Raw genomic sequence first — 19,170 nt, forward strand, 5'->3', positions numbered from 1 at the left:
CAACTCAGAGATACTTTTTTCGTCTTCGTCCATCGCTTTCGCGTTCGCTCGCTTGTTACTAGCGCTTTAATCTTCTCTTCTTACGGAACTTTCGACCTCTCGTTCGATCGTCGAATAACGCTAGTCACTTCAGTTTATGCCCGACCCTGTCGTCGGTTGGATCGGTGGAGGGATCGCAGAAAGAGATAGTGTGGTCGTTGGTCAAAGACGCGACGAGACGCGCGGACACGCGTTATCTTCGCTGCAAGCACGCCGAGCAATCGAATCTGGTAAACTCAATAGACGATACTTTCGAATTCCCTCCATTTCTACCTGCTGCACGTGCTTTTCTTTCCTTTCGATTGTTTCTTCTGTTCTTTTCTCAATTCAGTATTAGTTAACCTTTTCTATTCTCGTTCGTTGGTTTGTATTACTTTCTAATCGTGCCATATTTTAATTTACACAGAATAAAAGAATTTTTCAATTGTGAATTCGACAGAACAGAAAATATTTTTCGAAGATTTTCATTGTGTCGAGTCGGTCGGTAATTTTGTTGCATGCGACATCTGAACGATAGTGTTGACAGAGATTAAAAATGGACAGATTAAGAGAACTTAGATTAAAACAGGAACAGTGTAAATCTAAAAAACAATCGGCGTCATATTTCGTGTTGTGGTTAGATTCAAGAAATAATTGGTTTTTTTTTTTCTTTTTTGTATTTTTCTTTTAATTTCTTACATGTTCTTTTTCGTTTATTAGGAACATTATGCATATGTTATACTAATATTATGTTATATTATTATGATAATATTATGTTAACAGAGTAACTTTCGTAAAATATTACTGCCAATCGTAATTTTATAAATGCTATGATAATTTTATTATTTCGATCATTTCGATATTGCGAACAATAACTCCTTTATGATTTTTTAAATTGATAGATGAAGGTTAGGAACTGTTTTTTTTTAGAAATTATTTTATCATATAATTTTTTATAGTGATCGTGAATTAGTGATTTAGAAAAATTAATAGATAAATATACTATTATTTATTTAATTATTTAAAAAAAATATTTTGTAATTATATCAAATTTTGTGTAATAATTTTAATATTTTATGATGTGATTTTAATTAATTGATATTTATTATATGTTAAAGTAATTATTTATGATTCGATATTCAAAACGCCTTCGCTTACAAAAATTTTTTTGGTCACTTAAATAGAATTCATCAGCTGATTCTTGGACAAATTACTCAATTTTTCTCAATTAGTTAAATTAAGTTAGTTAAGTGTAAGTACTATAAAGAATAATTAATTTTCATTTTTTAGAAATTAACTTTATTTATTTTATTTAATTTTAAAAGATTAATTTTATAAACTTATTTTTATATATTAGAATTTATAATAATTTGTTTTAATAGATTTTAATATAAAAACTCTAAAATTCTAATATTATAATTTAAAAAGATGTATAAGTTTTAATTACTATTTTTTATGAGATTTTATTTTATTTTATTTTACTTTTTTTAATAAGAAACTATTATTTTTTTATTCTTTTTTTAAATTATGATTTAATTTTTAATTTTTCGTTAGACAAATTATGAAAAATATGATAAATTGCTATTTATATTTTGTTAAACTTGTGTCGAATTGACGAATTATTTTTTTTCTATAAAGATATATTTTTTTATCAATTATTGTCTAGTCTACAATTTGTGAGAAGGTTAATCGGTGATTAATCGATATAGAAATCGAAGTGTGATACATTTCACATACTTGATTTATTCAATTCAAATACAGATTTATGTCAAGGTTAAAAAAAGCAGATTTTATGATTTTCAATTAATATTCATATATATATATTGTTGTTAAAATAAATGCAAATTTCGGAAATAGTACTTTATCACATTTTTATCAATGATATATAATTTTTAATTTTATTATTTTTATTTTAATGATATTTTCCGTAAAAAATGAAGAATTTTTAAATTTTTTATTTTTAATAAAGCGATATTTTAATCATATATTCAATTATATATTATTTTTTCACAATATATATATATATATATGTAATCCATATTTACTTATTCATAATTATTTTTGCTTTCTAATAACAACGAACCTTCTTGTGTCGAACAACGCGTGAAAAAAAAATTGACGTTTATTTTATAAAAAAAGTTTTCTGTCCACACTGCTCTAAAATTTACGTGAAAGTTTCTTAATTACAGATTTATTTTCCAAGTTTCAGTCAACGCGAGAGTAATCTTCTTGAATCTACTAATTTCGAGTAACAAAGTGCACTGACAGCATAAACGTGAAACGTAGTTCAGATCATATTATGCCGCGTCGGAAATTTGTAATTATGATTTATACGGTAAGAAACTCGGTGGTATCTATTTTGAAGAACTTGGCAGGTTTCTCTCGCTTCTTTATAAACGATCACTACTTTTCCCTTGTGAACAACAACCCCATTGTATTATCGTTGATTCGTGGCTTCTCTTCAACTAGATTCGACCGTTTAATTTTAATTGGTTCGTGTTGTTTGACTCTTCTTTTTTCCTTTATCACAAGTGATTTTAACATTATCTTTTGTTAGTTTAAATTCGATGACTAATTAACGTTTGAAGAATAGTATAATTAGAGAATTAACTAAATTTTATTCGCTAATTGAATTATTATTTTAGATGTGAAATATCAATTAAAATCAATTATTTAGATGTAAAATGTTAATTTTATATTGTAATGTTAATGAAATGAAAAAGGATAAGTTTAAGTGTCAATTGAAGAGTCTTTGAAAGAATAATTTAAATCTGTGAAACTTTTTTGTTAAATCAATGTAACATTTTAATAAAAAATTAAGATAAAATGTGAAATAAATTCTCGTAGAAAATTGATCGTTCTTTAAATGTATTTTCATATCGTCTTAAATACGAATATAAAAATGCTCGCCTTCTACGCTGTACTCGTTACTTTTGATCATTATAAATTAGAATACAAATACCAAGTAACTCCCGACCATTTAATGTTCTTAGAAAGTGCTTTGACACTTCGTTACTATAGTTGCATGTGTCTTGCTTTTCTCTGTTCTATCTTGTTCGAAAATTTGCAAAGTTTTCAACGTCATAGTTTTTATTTCATTATCATTATCATCATGGATTATTTTGTAGTATGAAATATTATATATATATATATATATATAAGAATGCATAAGATTGCACATTAAGATAAATTACCTTATATGGATTGGTATTGATTACATTTTATTAATCTTTGGCGTAACGCGATATGAAAACGAAATCACGATTTTTTATTTTAATTCTTTAGGTATATTTTCTTTAACTTTTTTCCCTTCTTTCTTTTGAAAAATTTTTTCTTCTATAATTATTATTTCATATTTTTTTTATTTGAATTTTTTTTCTTGGAGTTTTTCTTGGACTATCTGTATATTAAATATTGATTAGATTATGTTAGATTAAATTAGGTTTGAGATATTGTTCTTATTACTACACAAAATAAGTTTATATCTATTTATGTTAATATATATTCAATAAAAAATATTCAGAGAATAAAAATTATTTTTTTTTATCTTTCAAATTATTTATTTAGAAATTCGACTGTCTGCATATATATATACATTGCATATCTATCAGAATAAGCCTTGTTTGTTTAGCTTTCTCTATAAATTAAAAATTAAAAATATTTCAAAATTCTCTTCATAAATCATTATTATAATAGATGATATTTATGTATCATGTATTTTGTTTGTCATTTATTATTGAAATGTAAATTATCATTTGTGGAAAACAAATATTAATTAATAATAAACAGACTTTTGTAATAATCTATTACTTAATAATAATATTTTTATAATAATTTATTAAATAATGATTATGTGACAATAAACCGATGCTGTTTTTAATTTTCTTTTATTTTTCTTTAGAGTTTTATTTTTGGCTATTCATTAAATCCTTTTTTTTTTGTCTATTATATCATGTTTTTTGAAATTTATTAATTTTATTCTTTTTTTTATAGAATTGTTTTTTTACAATTGTTTGTTTTATCGTTTTCTTCTTGAGTTTTATTAGCTTTTTGTTTTACTTTATACAGTTCTTTTTCTACAGTTTTCTTTTTTCACATTTGAAAATCACTGAAAAAAATTTAGTAAATTAAATTTTTTAAATTAATTTTTTAATTTAATTTTTTTATATTTTCATATGATTTGTAGTTAATAGTTTAATAATTATGTGATCAAATCAGAAAACGCAAGAAAAATAATTTTTTTTTTATATTCGAAATATTGAATTAAATGGCATGTATATTTAATAACAATAAATTATTATGAATGTATAAAACAAAATATTCAATATTATTATTAATTATACAATATTAAATATATTCTCATTATTATGTGATATGATTAAATTAATCATATCTGATTTATATTACTTATATGGATGAAATCTTATATTGGAAGCTAAAAAATTTTTCATACATCGTTATATCTTATTCGAGAACAGAAGAATTTCAATTTTTCCTTATCAAAATTTTACGTAGATATATAAATATATTATGGAGAAAAAAATTAATTATAAATATTTTTTTGATTTCAATAAGAATATTTTAATTATGCTATTAATATCTTGATTTATTTTTGTCATTAAAAAGCGTAGCTATTTTTTTCTACTATAATCTTTTTTTTTAAATATAATAAATAAAAAAATTAATACGACGATAAATTGAAACATAGAAACATAGAAAGTGTAAATAATGATGAAATAAAATTGCGTAATACCATTTTTTATTCTATTTCAGGACATTCTTTCAATGTAATAAATATAAAAAAGAAATGTTTCAAAATAATAAAAAATGTTACATGATATTTAATCCAAAGCTAGTTACGCCATTGGTTTTGATATATTGAGTTATCATCATGTTAGAAACATGTGTACATATGTACTTATGTACAAGCTTGATGCACATTTATCAGCACGTGATAAGGCATACGAATTGTTTAATATGATCGTGGTGTGCACTATTTTACGATACAATGCTTTTCTTTTCTGTTTCGCTTTCTGTATTTTTCTTTTTATTCGTTTCTGAAAATTGAAAATACTGTACTGTAAATATATATGTTAATATATTATAATATATTAATATTGGAAAAATTTTGTTTGAATAATTTTTGAAAGAATCTTTATTGGAAATTAAAATCGATATGTAACCAGAAAATATTATATCATAATTATATATGTTAATTATATATATATATATATTTGTAGAATTTATTATCTTCAAAATTTTATTTAATTATTATAAAATTATTTTGTCTTTGATTAATTTTGAATTGATTAATTATTATATATTTTTTTTAATAATTACAGGAAAGATTAAAATTATTATTTTTTCTTTTGAAATATTAAATTATATAATAGATGAAGAAAAATAAAAAAAAAATATTTAATTCCACGATCGCATTATTTATTATATTATTGTAAAATTTTTCATTTTTTTCGCTAGTTACTAAAATATTTTTTCAAAATTTCTTGATTCTCTGATATTAAATATTTTTTCTAATAAAAGTTTTATTAAAATTTATTAAATGACCAATTTTTTTTTAATAGATTTCTTTTTCTCTGGTGCTTGCATCAAATGCTATGCATAAATAAATTTTGTCTTAGAATAAATTTATGAAGTATTTTATTAATTTTTAATTAAATTTTACAATATTATTTCCTTATAGTTTATTTTTTAAAAAATTCTCAAATAAATCGGCATTGTTGTTTGGTTAATCGATAAAACTTTATTAGTCATAAGAATTGAAAACGTTTGTATCCTAGGGTTAATAGATTTTTAAGATTATTGCATTTTTTTGAACTTAAAGTCGATTTATCTGTCTTTTTTGTTTAATTTAAGTCAATTTATTTATTATCAAAGTTCATGCAAAAAAATATAGAATTATTATTCTATATTTTATCAAAAGGAACACAACTATTCCATTCATAATATCTTTAAACTTTGTTTTCTTGAATCAAGTAAAATATCACATCCTCTGTTAAATATTTAATATTTCAATATTATTTATCCTTATCTCTGTTTTCTGTTAAATTAAATTAAAAAAAATTTAACTTAATTGCAAATTTTACAAATTTATTTCAATAAATGTTAGAATTATATTTATTTTTAAATTGAGAAAGCAAAATTTGTTTATGTTTGTTTGAACAAATATAAATACGAGTAATTTTAATGAAATTTTGTAGTTATGAGAAACCTAAATTATTGCGAGAATGTTTAAGATTAAATATCACGTTTCGCATGTGTCGGCACATGCTTTTGACATGGTTCCACGTAGTGAGAACGATAATTTAACGACAACAAGAGTACTTTTGTAATGAATTATAGAATTGTCAAGATGCGCACAGGTTTCTGTAAAATGTAATATTTTATAATCACACTATTCATATTTAAATTAAATTAATGATTTATCATTATTTTAAAAGAAAAATATTTTCTATGTGTTTTCTTATATAACTTACATTTTTACGAATGAAACTTATGTTAATTCTTTTGAAAAAAAGATTTTTTAATATTTATATATCAAAGATTGAACGAAGATATTGCAAATTAAAGTTTAAGAATATTTTCCGTTTCTTAAGAATAATAATGTACTTAGTAATCCAAGTATTTTTAAAGATGGCTTAATGCTTATCCATTATTTATTAATATTTATTATTAATTTTCCAATTTTTATGATGATAATAAACAATTTTCAAAATTGAATTTAAATTTTTTAAACAAACTATTCATCATATGACATCACATATTTTCTATGACTGTTATCTATATATATATCTAATCAAATCATAAAATTGTACGTGTTATATGTATATATACAACTTCATAATTGAATAACAAGAATTCTTTTTGTTATTCAACTTTCAATTCATCCAAGTTTTCGTCCTCTCCTATATTTCTAATTTATCATCAAATTATTTTTTAACATTTTTAACAACGCTAAATAATTAACTATTAAGTTAATTCAATACTACTCATTAAATACAATTACAATTACTTATATATTTTTTTACTAATTTATTTTTTCTATACATATAATTTTTCTTTTCAGATCACCATTACATATCGCGGCGAAAATCGTTAAAAAATCTAAACAATGACAATCACGGAGACCACAGAATTGAAGATGAATTCTACGGGGGTTTCCAATACCATTGACGGGATCCTCAATCCCTTGAACAACAGGGATCCGCAACAACTGGAACAGATCTCCAATTCTAGCACGGAGGCAAACCCTCTACTGGAGTCCAATCGAGCTGATCATTCATCGGTGAAAATTGACACTTCTACCATGAAATCGAAGAAAATGGACAAGGAGGAGGATGATTGGGCGTCGATGAACACCTCAAGAAGAGATCCGGAAGTGAATGATTGTAACGCGATTGTTCCACCTGATGGCGGTCTCAGAGCTTGGATGATTATGATAGGCAGTTTCGTTATTAATGGTGTTCTATTCAGCGTCATAAACACGTACTCGTTGATCTATCTAGAATTGCAGAAGAGATTGTCAGAATCTGGAGAAACGGGGGCGTCTTCGAAAGCGGGTAAGTGTTTTATTCTTTTGTGTTCTTTGCTATTAAGAATTCGAAAGAATTATAAGGATACGACGTATCCGTAAGAAAGAATATAGTTGTCTGTGTTCGAGAAAGAGATAAATATATACATATATGAAATAATTCTTAATTTCTTCAATTATTTATAAAATGAATTATTTTTTTTTTATTTCATATACGGCAAAAGAAGAGAAAACTAAAATTACAAAATTTGTGAGAGGATATTTTTATTTTAATTACTTCAATCTTTATTCTAAATGCAATTAACTAATCGCTGTTAATGAACCGTATTATCTCACCATTTTTATTACATATCTATTCTTTATGTCGATAATATATATTTATGTTTTGTGGATCGTTGAACTGTCTGGGTTTCATTCATCTAATTCTTTTTTCCATATTTCAAAAAATTATCAAAAATTTGATAATGTAATTTTTTTCAAATTATATACATATATTAAGTAAAAGTTATCCGTTATTTTATCATTGCGCTATTACTAATCACTATTTACTATTTAATATATATTACTATATCTATTTTATTAAATATCTGCTATTTGTTAATCGATAATTAACGATTTAAATTCGTATTGCATGTAAACACGCTTTGTAAAAAATAAAAATGAAAATCGATTCGTGAATTAACAAATAGGTCAATTAAACAATTATATTCAGATCATTCGTGCAAATCAATGAACATTCTAATAAGAATGCGAGCAATAAGTACTGAATTGAAATAATCGTTAATATTTGTGTCCATGGCCTAAATATCGATATTGTAAAATTATATTCTATATATTGACGTCTTCCAAGATCTAATTGTTGTTAAGTGAAGTACAGAATAATTAGTTCTATCAACTAGCGTATCAATTAAACCGATCGATCAGGCTAATCATTGCGAAGTCAATGCCCTGAACAACCTGGATTTGAATTAATCGACAATTACAATGAACATTAATAGTAACGAGGGTCAAATAATATTAATCTAAGGGTAGTTACTCTTTAAAGTAGAACTAGGTCTTTACTAAACAATATATAGTTTAATTTAGTCTATATGATCTAAAAGAAGAGATGAAAGTTAAAATTATCTTTTTAATTTTTGGATCATTAAAAATGTAATTTTTTAAATGAAAATAAACAATTAATCATTTCATTATTTGAGATTAAAATTGTATGAATAAATATGTATTGAATATCTTCTATTTTTTTCTGTTTTGTTTTTTTTTTATTTTAAAAAATATTAACAGGCTATTACATTATTTCAGAAAAAGATTAAAAATTTTTTATATTGATTATTATTAATAAATTATTATTATATTAGTTATTAAAATTAAACAATTTAGAATATAATAATTGTTTAATGAAGATTTTTTAATTTATCTCATCAATATCACAAATATGAATAATTTCAATGAAATTTTGTTATGAGAAATCTAAATTATTGCGAGAATGTTTAAAATTAAATATCACATGTCGGCATATATTAAAATAATATATAAAATATAAACAATGCAAAATGTTATTCCTGAAAAAAAAAACGGATTTAATATATTTGATTATGAAGTAACACATACACACACACATATATTTGAATATTTTTAATTGATAATATTAATTTATTTTCAATATTTAAAATAAAAAAAATTTTTTCGATTTGTCCTATCAGAAATATATTCTGTTGTATTAAATAAAAGTTAGAATAGAATGTTATCGAAGTTTAAAATTACTAACCAATATCAAGATCAAAGTAAACGTTCACTCACATAATATCCATAATCTAATAGAACTTCTGTTATCAGAATTTCTATCACTCGAATATTCTACTATCGAAAAATTCTATTATATCTGAATATTCTATTATACAACACTTTTTTTTGGTTTTGTACTCTATTTTCTTTTGATGTCATTCTTTACAAATGGAATCTCGTATATTACGTAAAAAACGTTGCTTCAAATGTGAATCAATTTGAAAGAAAAAAAATATATCTATAAAATTTAGACTGTATTATTTTTTAAAAAATATTATATTTTGTTATTTATTTTTAATTAATTGAATAATTTTTTATTATGTTTCTTTAATCTGAGTTTTCCTATAAAATAAATAGAAAATATAAAATAAAATTTGTCCATTTAAAATTTTATTTTCAAGAAATGTTAAATACAGATGAATTTGATTTTGGATAATTCTTGATTGGATATAAGTGAATTTGACAGGAGTGAATGGAAGTGACAAAAAGTCATTTTTTACGAAAATAAATAAAAAATATGGAATACAATTTTTTTTAAATAAAAAACTTGTTTTCGAGATAATCGAATTTGAAAATTTAACGAATATGTTCGTTCATATTTAATTTGAGATTGAATATATTTGAATATATTAAATTTTTAAAAAAAGAGAATTGAAATAAAATTTAACTTTTAATTAATTGTTTTATATAAAACAATTTTTTAACAATTGTTCAATTATTAAAAAATTAATAAAATGTATAATTGAGAAATTGATTTTCAAAATTGATTTATTCGAAAACGAAGTTTCAAATCTCATTTATAATATAAATTTCTTTGCACTTTTATATTATTTATTACTTTTATTATATTTTCTATTAAAATCATTCTTATTTAGGATAATAGTAGTTTCATTGAACTTTAGAACATTTTTATGCGTATCAAAAATTGTTAGAAATTGTCGAAAACGATCATGCCTTTGTTTCAGCGTTGGTAGGATCATTAACCATCGGTACAACATTCTTTCTATCGCCAATTTCTGGCATTCTCACTGATAAAATTGGGATTCAGATGACCACATTTTTGGGTGGTGCTCTTGCATCCAGTGGTATGCTTCTATCCTCGATATTTTCTAGCAAGGTAAATTATTTTTTTTTTTTTATGAAACCTTATTAAGTTTTTCTTCTTTTCAATTTTATTTTTTTTTTATTTTTATTTTTAATTCATTTAATATTAGTACAGTTCAATTAATCTTACGTTTCACTATTTTAATTAATATAGTGTACAATTTTAATCCGATAAATATCTAAAATTAATTGCAATGTGAACTTTACAATTTTTATTACAAATTATATTCGTTCATTGATTTTATTATATTATAAAATCATCTATATGTGTGATGTAAACGATATATGCTAGATTCATTGTCCATTTTCATAAGAAATTTATTTCGAAATTAATTAATATATATATATATATATATATATATATATATAATTAATATTTGACATAATTTGAATTTTTATTTAATTTTAAATCGTCATTAGAATAATTTGCTTCTCAGCATATTATTTTAATAATAAAATTAAATAAGATTTATATTAAATATAATTATTTATATTATTAAAAGTTTAGAAACTTATAATAACTTTCTTATATTAATAAGAAACTTTAAATAAAAATATAAAAAATCATATTAAAATTATTTCTTACAACTAATGATTGAAAAATAAAAAAATATACTGGGTATTAATCTTTTTTTATCTAAAATATTTGTCAATATCAATAATCACTTATCACAAGTGGTTACTTTCATAATTATAAAAGATTTTTATTCAATGCAAAAATATAATTGCTTTTAAACTTTTCAATACTTTTAAATAATTTATTTAAACAGCTTATATTCTTATCTTCATTTTCTCTGTCATAAAAAAAAATTATTTCAAAATTAATATCCGACATACATATAACTTTCATTCAATTTCAAAATTCTCCCATCTAGAACTATATTACTCTCAATAAAATCATTAGATTAAGATTAAATCATGGATATCAATGTAAACACTGTAAAACAATTTTTCACGAAGAATCATCCTCGATGATACATCATGGTATTCGCGTTATCATAACCAACTCGAGTTATTTCTAGAATCGCTGTGCTTCAGGTGACATTACTTTATTTGACCTATGGAGTGATGTACGGTCTCGGTGCAAGTCTTGCCTACACGCCTAGCCTAGCGATCTTGGGCCATTATTTTAAGAGATACTTGGGCTTGGTCAATGGGATCGTCACGGCTGGAAGCTCTATATTTACGACCCTTATGCCGTACCTGATTGAGGTCATACTCCGACGTTTCGGTTTGGAGGGCACGTTGAGGTTCTTAGCTATGCTCACGGCGATCGTCATGCCTTGTGCTATACTTTTCAAGCCGATTCCACGTAAGTTTTACTTATGTATACGTATAACACATATTGAAGTTTTGAATAAACCGAAATTTTTATTCTTCAGAACTTTATTTGGAACCCATTTTCGTTATATAACGACTGAGTACTCGCACGAATTTTATCGTAAATAAATAATCGTATGAAAAATGTTTTAAAATAAGTAATAATATGTATATAGTATTATACAATATATACAATTAAATATGATTTCTCAACTTTCGTTATACAAATAAAATAACGAATATAAAAAAATTTCATAATTTTTTTAATATAATTATTCCAGTTAACTCGATGCCAAAGAATCAACTAAAATCCAAATCGAGCTTCAAAAACTGTGTCAAGCAAGTGATAAACGTCTCGATATGGAGGAAAAAACGTTACATAGTGTGGGCTAGCTCCATTCCCCTAGCTTTGTTCGGGTTAGTATTACCGCGATCAATGAGCAATTATCTTCACACGTGTGAATGATTTTATAAGGTTAACCAATTTAAACTTTGTTGTCATAGTTTCATATTTTTCTTCTTTCTTATTATTAAATTGTTCATTTTAATTTATAATCACACGTATATATATAATCACACGGAATGCTTTAGAGTTGTCAATTTAATTTCGATATGTAGAAACCAACATGTTGGTAACGGTTCTGGTTGCGAAACTTGTTTCTTAATCAAGTTACATGGATTTGTAATTCAAGATCGCAGGAATAAGATCGCGACAAAAGTGTGTAAGGCAACGTGTATTGGCATGAATTCTCAGATCAATGGGAATGTCGTTTCAGATATTTCGTCCCATATGTTCACATAGGAAAATTCGTGGCGACGGTGTTCAAGGACGCGGACGGGAAGCTCCCGATCATGTGCATCGGTATCACTTCCGGTATTGGTCGATTACTCTTCGGTTATATCGCTGATTTGCCGAGGGTAAACAGAATATTGTTGCAACAGGTAAATTGAGTATTAAAATTCAATAATTTTAAAATACATTTATTGTTAGATTAATATTTATATTATATTTTATGATAGGATATTTTAGATCAATATCTCTTTTTTTATAATTTTCAAATAATTTGTAATTTTTGTTTTTTGTAAGAAAGGTAAATTGAAAAAATACAATTTTATTGCTATGGAATAATTAATAGTTTTTTAATTAAAATTAAAGAAGTGAAAGAATTGTTTTGATATTACTATACTTTTGATATTACTATAGAATATGGTATCCAAAGATTGAGAATCATTAATTTAGATAACTACATGTTGATGAAATTCTTTGATTGATATATTATAGTTTGTATTAACTAAATTATAAACTAGTGTTTTCTGATCTTTTTTTTATTATGGTCTTTTTACAAAATAATTTACAAATCCTTTTCTCATATTACTATTAAAATGTTTAAATATATTGAATCAATATACTGAAATAAATGAATATTAAAAATTTTTTTGACAAAAATAAAAATTTTAATTAAAAATAATTGTAATGTTTTATAGATATCCTAATATAAAATTGTGAATGGATTAATTAATTGACAGAATTTAATTAAAAAAAAAGAATAAGTTTAATAAATATTTTAGAAAAAAGTAATTTTTTATTGTTTATATTTTTATGAAAAGAATCCGATAAGAATGCTAATTTATTTTGAGTTTATTCACTTTTTCAAATAAAGATATATGAAAAGTTTAATTATTTTCTGTCATAAAAATATTCTATTATTTTTCAAGTAAAGAAACATTAAGAATATAATTTTTTAAATCTAGAAATAAAGTTTTCTTTGATAAAATAATATATAAAAAAATTAAATTATATTTCATAAATTTCTTAACTATTTTATTTCTTATTTTTTAGATATCGTTCTTTAGTATTGGTGTTCTCACAATGCTCCTTCCTGTTACACCTTCATTTATAATATTGCTACTTATTTCTTTGGTCATGGGATTATTTGATGGTTGCTTTATATCCCTTTTGGGCCCTATTGCATTCGACATATGCGGTCGAGAAGGGGCGACACAAGCTATAGGATTTCTGTTAGGCATGTGTTCTATACCTTTGACTATGGGGCCACCCATAGCTGGTTTTCTATATGATTATACAGGTAATGAATTGATTAATTCATTTATTTTTTTTTATTACTTCATTTATGAATAAACAAATTTAATATCTATTTTCAAGATTTTTGTTTAAAAATAATATAAGATAATATTAAAATATTATTAAACTTTTTTAATTTTGCAATTTATTACTTCATACTAAGAATTTTTCGTTGCTATTAATATATTATATTATTATCATAACTTTTCAATTATTCTGATGTATACATTGAATAAAATGTATATAATATATATAATAATATATAATAATGTGAATAAATACAAAATTAAAATTTACAAAATTAAAATATTTAAGAATTAAAATTATTAATTGCATTAGATTTTTCATTTTTTTAACATATTGAAAATTATAAGATAAAAGATTGAAAATTAATAATATAATTATATTATTTTTTGATTATTTATTAATTATTTTATTTTGTATGTAGGTACCTATGACCTGCCTTTTTACTTAGCCGGTATTCCACCAATAGCAGGGGCACTCACGATGTTCCTGATAAAATTTGTAAAGGATGAGGAGCAAAATAGCGTTACCGCAAACATAGGGGATAAAGCTGCTTGTCAGAATGGTCGGTAAACAGGTATTTGTACATTATTCACATCTAACTAACAAAGTTTGTTTCTCCATGTGGTATCGAAACACGTGCGCGTCGGTTTATAAACTGTTTTCACGAAGGCGGTTGAAACTTTCCACGGAAAGCTTTTCGGATAAAATAAAACACGAATCCGTCTGCTGTCGAGGGGGACAGAGCACTTGGTAAAATAAATTCATTATTTCGAGAAATTATGTCTGCACACTTTGCTCAAACTTCATTGCTATCTGTTTGTTTCATTGTTTCTTTTTATTTCTTTTTTTTAATTTCTACTCATATTAATATTGCTATATTGTTTGTTGAAATTCATTGTATGCTTCTATTATGAAAGTCACAAATTGCACTAATTTATTTGCATGCCATGCATTTTGCATTGGATTTATAATATATGATTTATAATATAATCCAATGATGATTAAGGGATAGTGATTGGAATTATGTTTAACACTTATATTATGCCTTGAGAAAATTTTATTTGAAATAAAAAATAATAATAGATTTTGATATGAAGTATCTACATTTATTTTAATAATCATAAAAATGAAATATTTAAAAGTTCATATATTTGATAATTTTAATATTAAAATATAAATAATGAATTTTTAAAATTATTATTAATTCAATTATTCGTTTTTGTTTATAGATATTTTAAGAAATCTTTAAGAAAAATATTATATAAACAAAAAATATATAATATTTCTTTATATTGTTTTTATAAATTTATGTTATTGTTCTTATAAATTTTTGTATATTTCTGATTGTTTTCTCAAGACTTGTTTATATAATTTTTGTCATATTGGTATAATTGGTATAATTTAGCACTTGAATGAATGAATACGTATATTTCACAAGTTAATTATTTTTATTTCTTTTATTTGTTAATCTGTGAACTAACTTAATTATTTAAATTAATCATAGTAATATAGCCTCGTAACAATTAATTATTTATTGCGCCTTGCATTGACAGTTTAATTATGTCTCGGCTCGTTGCAATATGGCAACGACTCTGTCATCCATTATACGCTATTCATAGTCAGTGTTTACTTTCTCATAAAGATAATTCCTCTACTTTTCCGTGATTATCTTGTTTGTACGTATTAAAGATGTAATTGAAATGGTGTCAATTATACTCGAGGATAAATGTAGTTAATTTTACTATCAAATGTAAGTGTAGTATAATTTTCTTTGCATTAGAATCTTTATTTAAATATGTTAACTGATAGAATATTGGAACTAATAAAAAACATAGTTTATAACTTAAATTTTATTATTATAATATTATATATTTTATATTATTTATATAGTATATACATTGCATTATTAATATTTTGATTGAAGAATAATTATAAATAATAATAATTATAAATTAAATTATACAAGAATCGTTATTTTGAGAAACACTGACAGATAAATAATAGAACGTACACAGTAGTAATAACTAGTTTGAGTCAGACATTGAACGTTGAGCTTTTGATATGGAACGCGTTAACAAAAATCAGTGATATTCTTTTTCAGAATTGATACTATACATCAAAACAATGTGAAAGATTTTATATTTGGTTCCATTTATAAATACATTTAAGTTTTTTCTTCGTTATTTTTTAATTTGTTATTTTTATATTAGTTTTTTATGTACATTTTTTGTTGAAAATATTTTGATATTTATCGTTGTCATATGATATAAAAAATTTATAAATCATTGCTAATATTTAATATTAGTAATATACAATCAATTAAATTATTTAAATATTAAAAAAAGAATATTTATTTTTTATCTTTTTTAGTGGACTTTTCTTTATAAAAATTTTATAAATTATTTTCTTCTATCCTTATTCTTTTTATTTTTTATATTTAAACTAAAAAAAAAAATTGTAAAATAAAGTTACAATCTATTTTTATAGTTTTGATGAATAGAATTGATTCTTAAAATAATCTTTCACTGCTTTTTTCTCTTTGTAATTATTATATTTAAGGTGGTAAGAAGAGCTTAGAATTTTAAAAATAAATACGGCAAATAGAAAAAATACTATTAAACATGGGTAGAAAAATTAATATTTTTTATTTCGGTTTAAAAATTATTTTCTAAATATTTTTTGATATATATAAATATATATAGTATATTTATAAAGAGTTACTATCAAAATACTTGTAAAATAGCTAAAACACAGAGATTTCTGAAAGAATAAGCAATTCACTTATATTGAAAATGTTAAAGCTTATGGAAATGGGGGATAAGGGTATGAAAAAAAAATTTCCTACAATCGAAAGAAAGAAATGGAGATGAAAAGAAAAAGATAATTCAATGAAAAAATTATATAAAAAATTTTGTCTCACTATCTTCGGAAAAATGAAGAGTCATAAAACAGTTTCGATACCAAAAATAGAATTATAATTATATATCAAAAATAATTATAATACAATAATATATAATATTTGATGATATAACATAAAATGATTTAAAAATTCAATTGAATAATCATTATTTAAAAAGAATCATTATTTAAAAAGAAATATGACTATCTGTTTATTATATTTCAATATATGTTCATTCTGTTTTTCTTTTTTTTTTTTTTTTTGCTTTATAATTTTTTTTCGTGCAATTTAAATGAATAGTTAGATATTTTCAAAATATATAAGATTACTTCAAAATTTTATATAATGATGTACTTTTCTTTCAAATATCATATTATCTTAATTTCAAATATTTTCTGCACTCTTTATCTCATTAAAAACTTAGTCACTATAATACTTCATGAGATAATAAAAAAAATATGAGATTATAAAGAAAATAGAACTATACACTTTTTATTTATTTTGATATAAGAATATTATTTTTTTGAACCCATGTTTATTAAAATATTTTTCTTTACTATTTATCTTCAATTTTTTTTTCTTGTGGATTGACAAATATTTAATATTTCAAACTTTTTTATTGATATATTTGAAACTTTTAATGTTTTACTTATTTTAAAATTTATTTATATTATCTTCAATTAAGAAATTTTAAATTAAAAATTCAATGATAAAAATAAAATTTGAAAAGAATACAGAAGATTAAAGTTCTAGCTAATTCTTACTTTTTATCACCCTTTATTTCTCACATTAACAATAAGGAAAAAATATATACACTTCTGTTTAAAAATTTTAGAACTTTAACAATTTTATTAAAATTTTTTTTATTAAAACATAGATTTAATTGTAAATAAATTTTTTTTTGATAAAATTAAATTCTTAATACATTATCTTATATTTTTATATTTTCTTTGCCATATAAGAATTGAATTATTGAATTCATTAATAGTTGTTTAATTTCTCTCAATTTTCAACAAAAAATGTAATAGATATAATACATTCCCTAAGTTTTATATATAAATAAATTCCAAAGTCCTAAAACTCTTAAATAAGAGTGTATTTTCGTTTTTTATTAATACCTTGCTAGATTTTGATCTTATCTAGCTAAATTTTAATCAGCATTAACATTTCTTTTGTAAATACTTCTATCAAACTTTCTCACGAATCTTTAATCTTCATAGCAACTTCTAGCACTAGAACTATCAAATTTTTCAAAATATTCATAAATTTCATATTTTATTATTTTATGATTATTGAAAATACGAAAATGTTTTTAACAAAATTACATATTGTATTTTAACGAAACTATAATATAATTACATATACTCATTTATTCTCATAATATCATAAATAATATTATATGTACATGTAATTAAAACATTTAAAATTCTTATTAAAAATACTTATTAAAAGATAGTTCTAATGCTAATTTTTACTATGTTTATATCCGTTTGCAAAACAGTTTTGCGGTCCACAGGGTGCTCCAGTATCACCTTTCTGTCTCCGTATCTTGTCACTGGTCTCAAATACGAGCAACTAAACTGGAAGGTGATGTGTGGAAGCATGCACGACCACTCGTCGAGATGTTATGGATATCACGAGAGCAATACTTGCCAGGAACATGAGAACGAGTGTCAAGATCGTTGTGAACACTCCGAGAGTTTGCCATTGCTCCACGGTGAGGATTGGTCAGCTTCTGGCCGCTTTCAACGGATGCTTCAATCGTCGATGCTTCTGAATTAATTAGATTAAGGATAAATATATCATTTAGAAGTCACTGATTGATTTCACTTTTTGATAAATTTTAAATCAAAATATATGATTAGTTTTTTAACTTTTTTCCAAAAATCATATACGTTTCATAAATCATTTATTAATTTTAAATACTATTAAAGAAATTATTAAATTATTTATGATTAAGATTAAATTGTAAATTTTTTTTTTTTTTTGATAGAATTTAACACCTGATTGTATAGTACTATCTTTTATTATAATCATAATGGCAATGTGTCCTATGATTTATGAATGATAATGAAATTGATGAAATCGATTAGTTTTAAACTTCTATATTACTCAAATATAGCTTTTTTCTAAATGATAATAATAATTTAATAAATTTTGTCTTAAAAATTCTTTGGTAATCGAATTTGTATTTAATCTATTAATATTAATTAATAGACTTACAGCTCAGTTTAAAGTCAAAGTTTAGAATCACTTATTTAATAAGAAAGAATAAGAAAAATTGAATTTTTTAAAAAAAGATAATTTATATGCAAATATTTTAAATTATTAACTATAATGTAAAAATTCTAATTAAAATTATTTAAATTTAAACAATTTTATTTA

The 19,170-nt window shown here is 22.8% G+C and overlaps 1 protein-coding gene across 4 annotated transcripts; it reads left to right on the top strand.

Annotated features, from left to right (window-relative positions):
* Positions 1-87: 87 nt before the first annotated feature.
* Positions 88-18,668, top strand: LOC122719653 (monocarboxylate transporter 10). Of its 4 annotated transcripts, XR_006347667.1 has the most exons (10): positions 88-269; positions 7,103-7,595; positions 10,318-10,469; positions 11,495-11,768; positions 12,058-12,193; positions 12,553-12,718; positions 13,617-13,863; positions 14,308-14,448; positions 14,556-14,636; positions 18,302-18,407. XR_006347667.1 is itself a non-coding variant. In XM_043945650.1 (9 exons), the coding sequence occupies exons 2-9, from the start codon at positions 7,148-7,150 to the stop codon at positions 18,565-18,567; spliced, it is 1,830 nt and encodes a 609-aa protein (XP_043801585.1). In that variant the 5' UTR covers positions 88-269; positions 7,103-7,147; the 3' UTR covers positions 18,568-18,668. The 4 variants fall into 4 exon arrangements, 2 of the variants coding, with proteins under 2 accessions (XP_043801585.1, XP_043801586.1); XR_006347666.1 differs by having other exon boundaries at positions 14,308-14,636; XM_043945650.1 differs by lacking the exon at positions 14,556-14,636 and having other exon boundaries at positions 18,302-18,668.
* Positions 18,669-19,170: the final 502 nt, after the last annotated feature.

This window comes from Apis laboriosa, unplaced genomic scaffold, assembly GCF_014066325.1.
Source record: "Apis laboriosa isolate Shangri-la unplaced genomic scaffold, ASM1406632v1 scaffold91_cov154, whole genome shotgun sequence".
Taxonomy (NCBI): Eukaryota; Metazoa; Arthropoda; class Insecta; order Hymenoptera; family Apidae; genus Apis; species Apis laboriosa.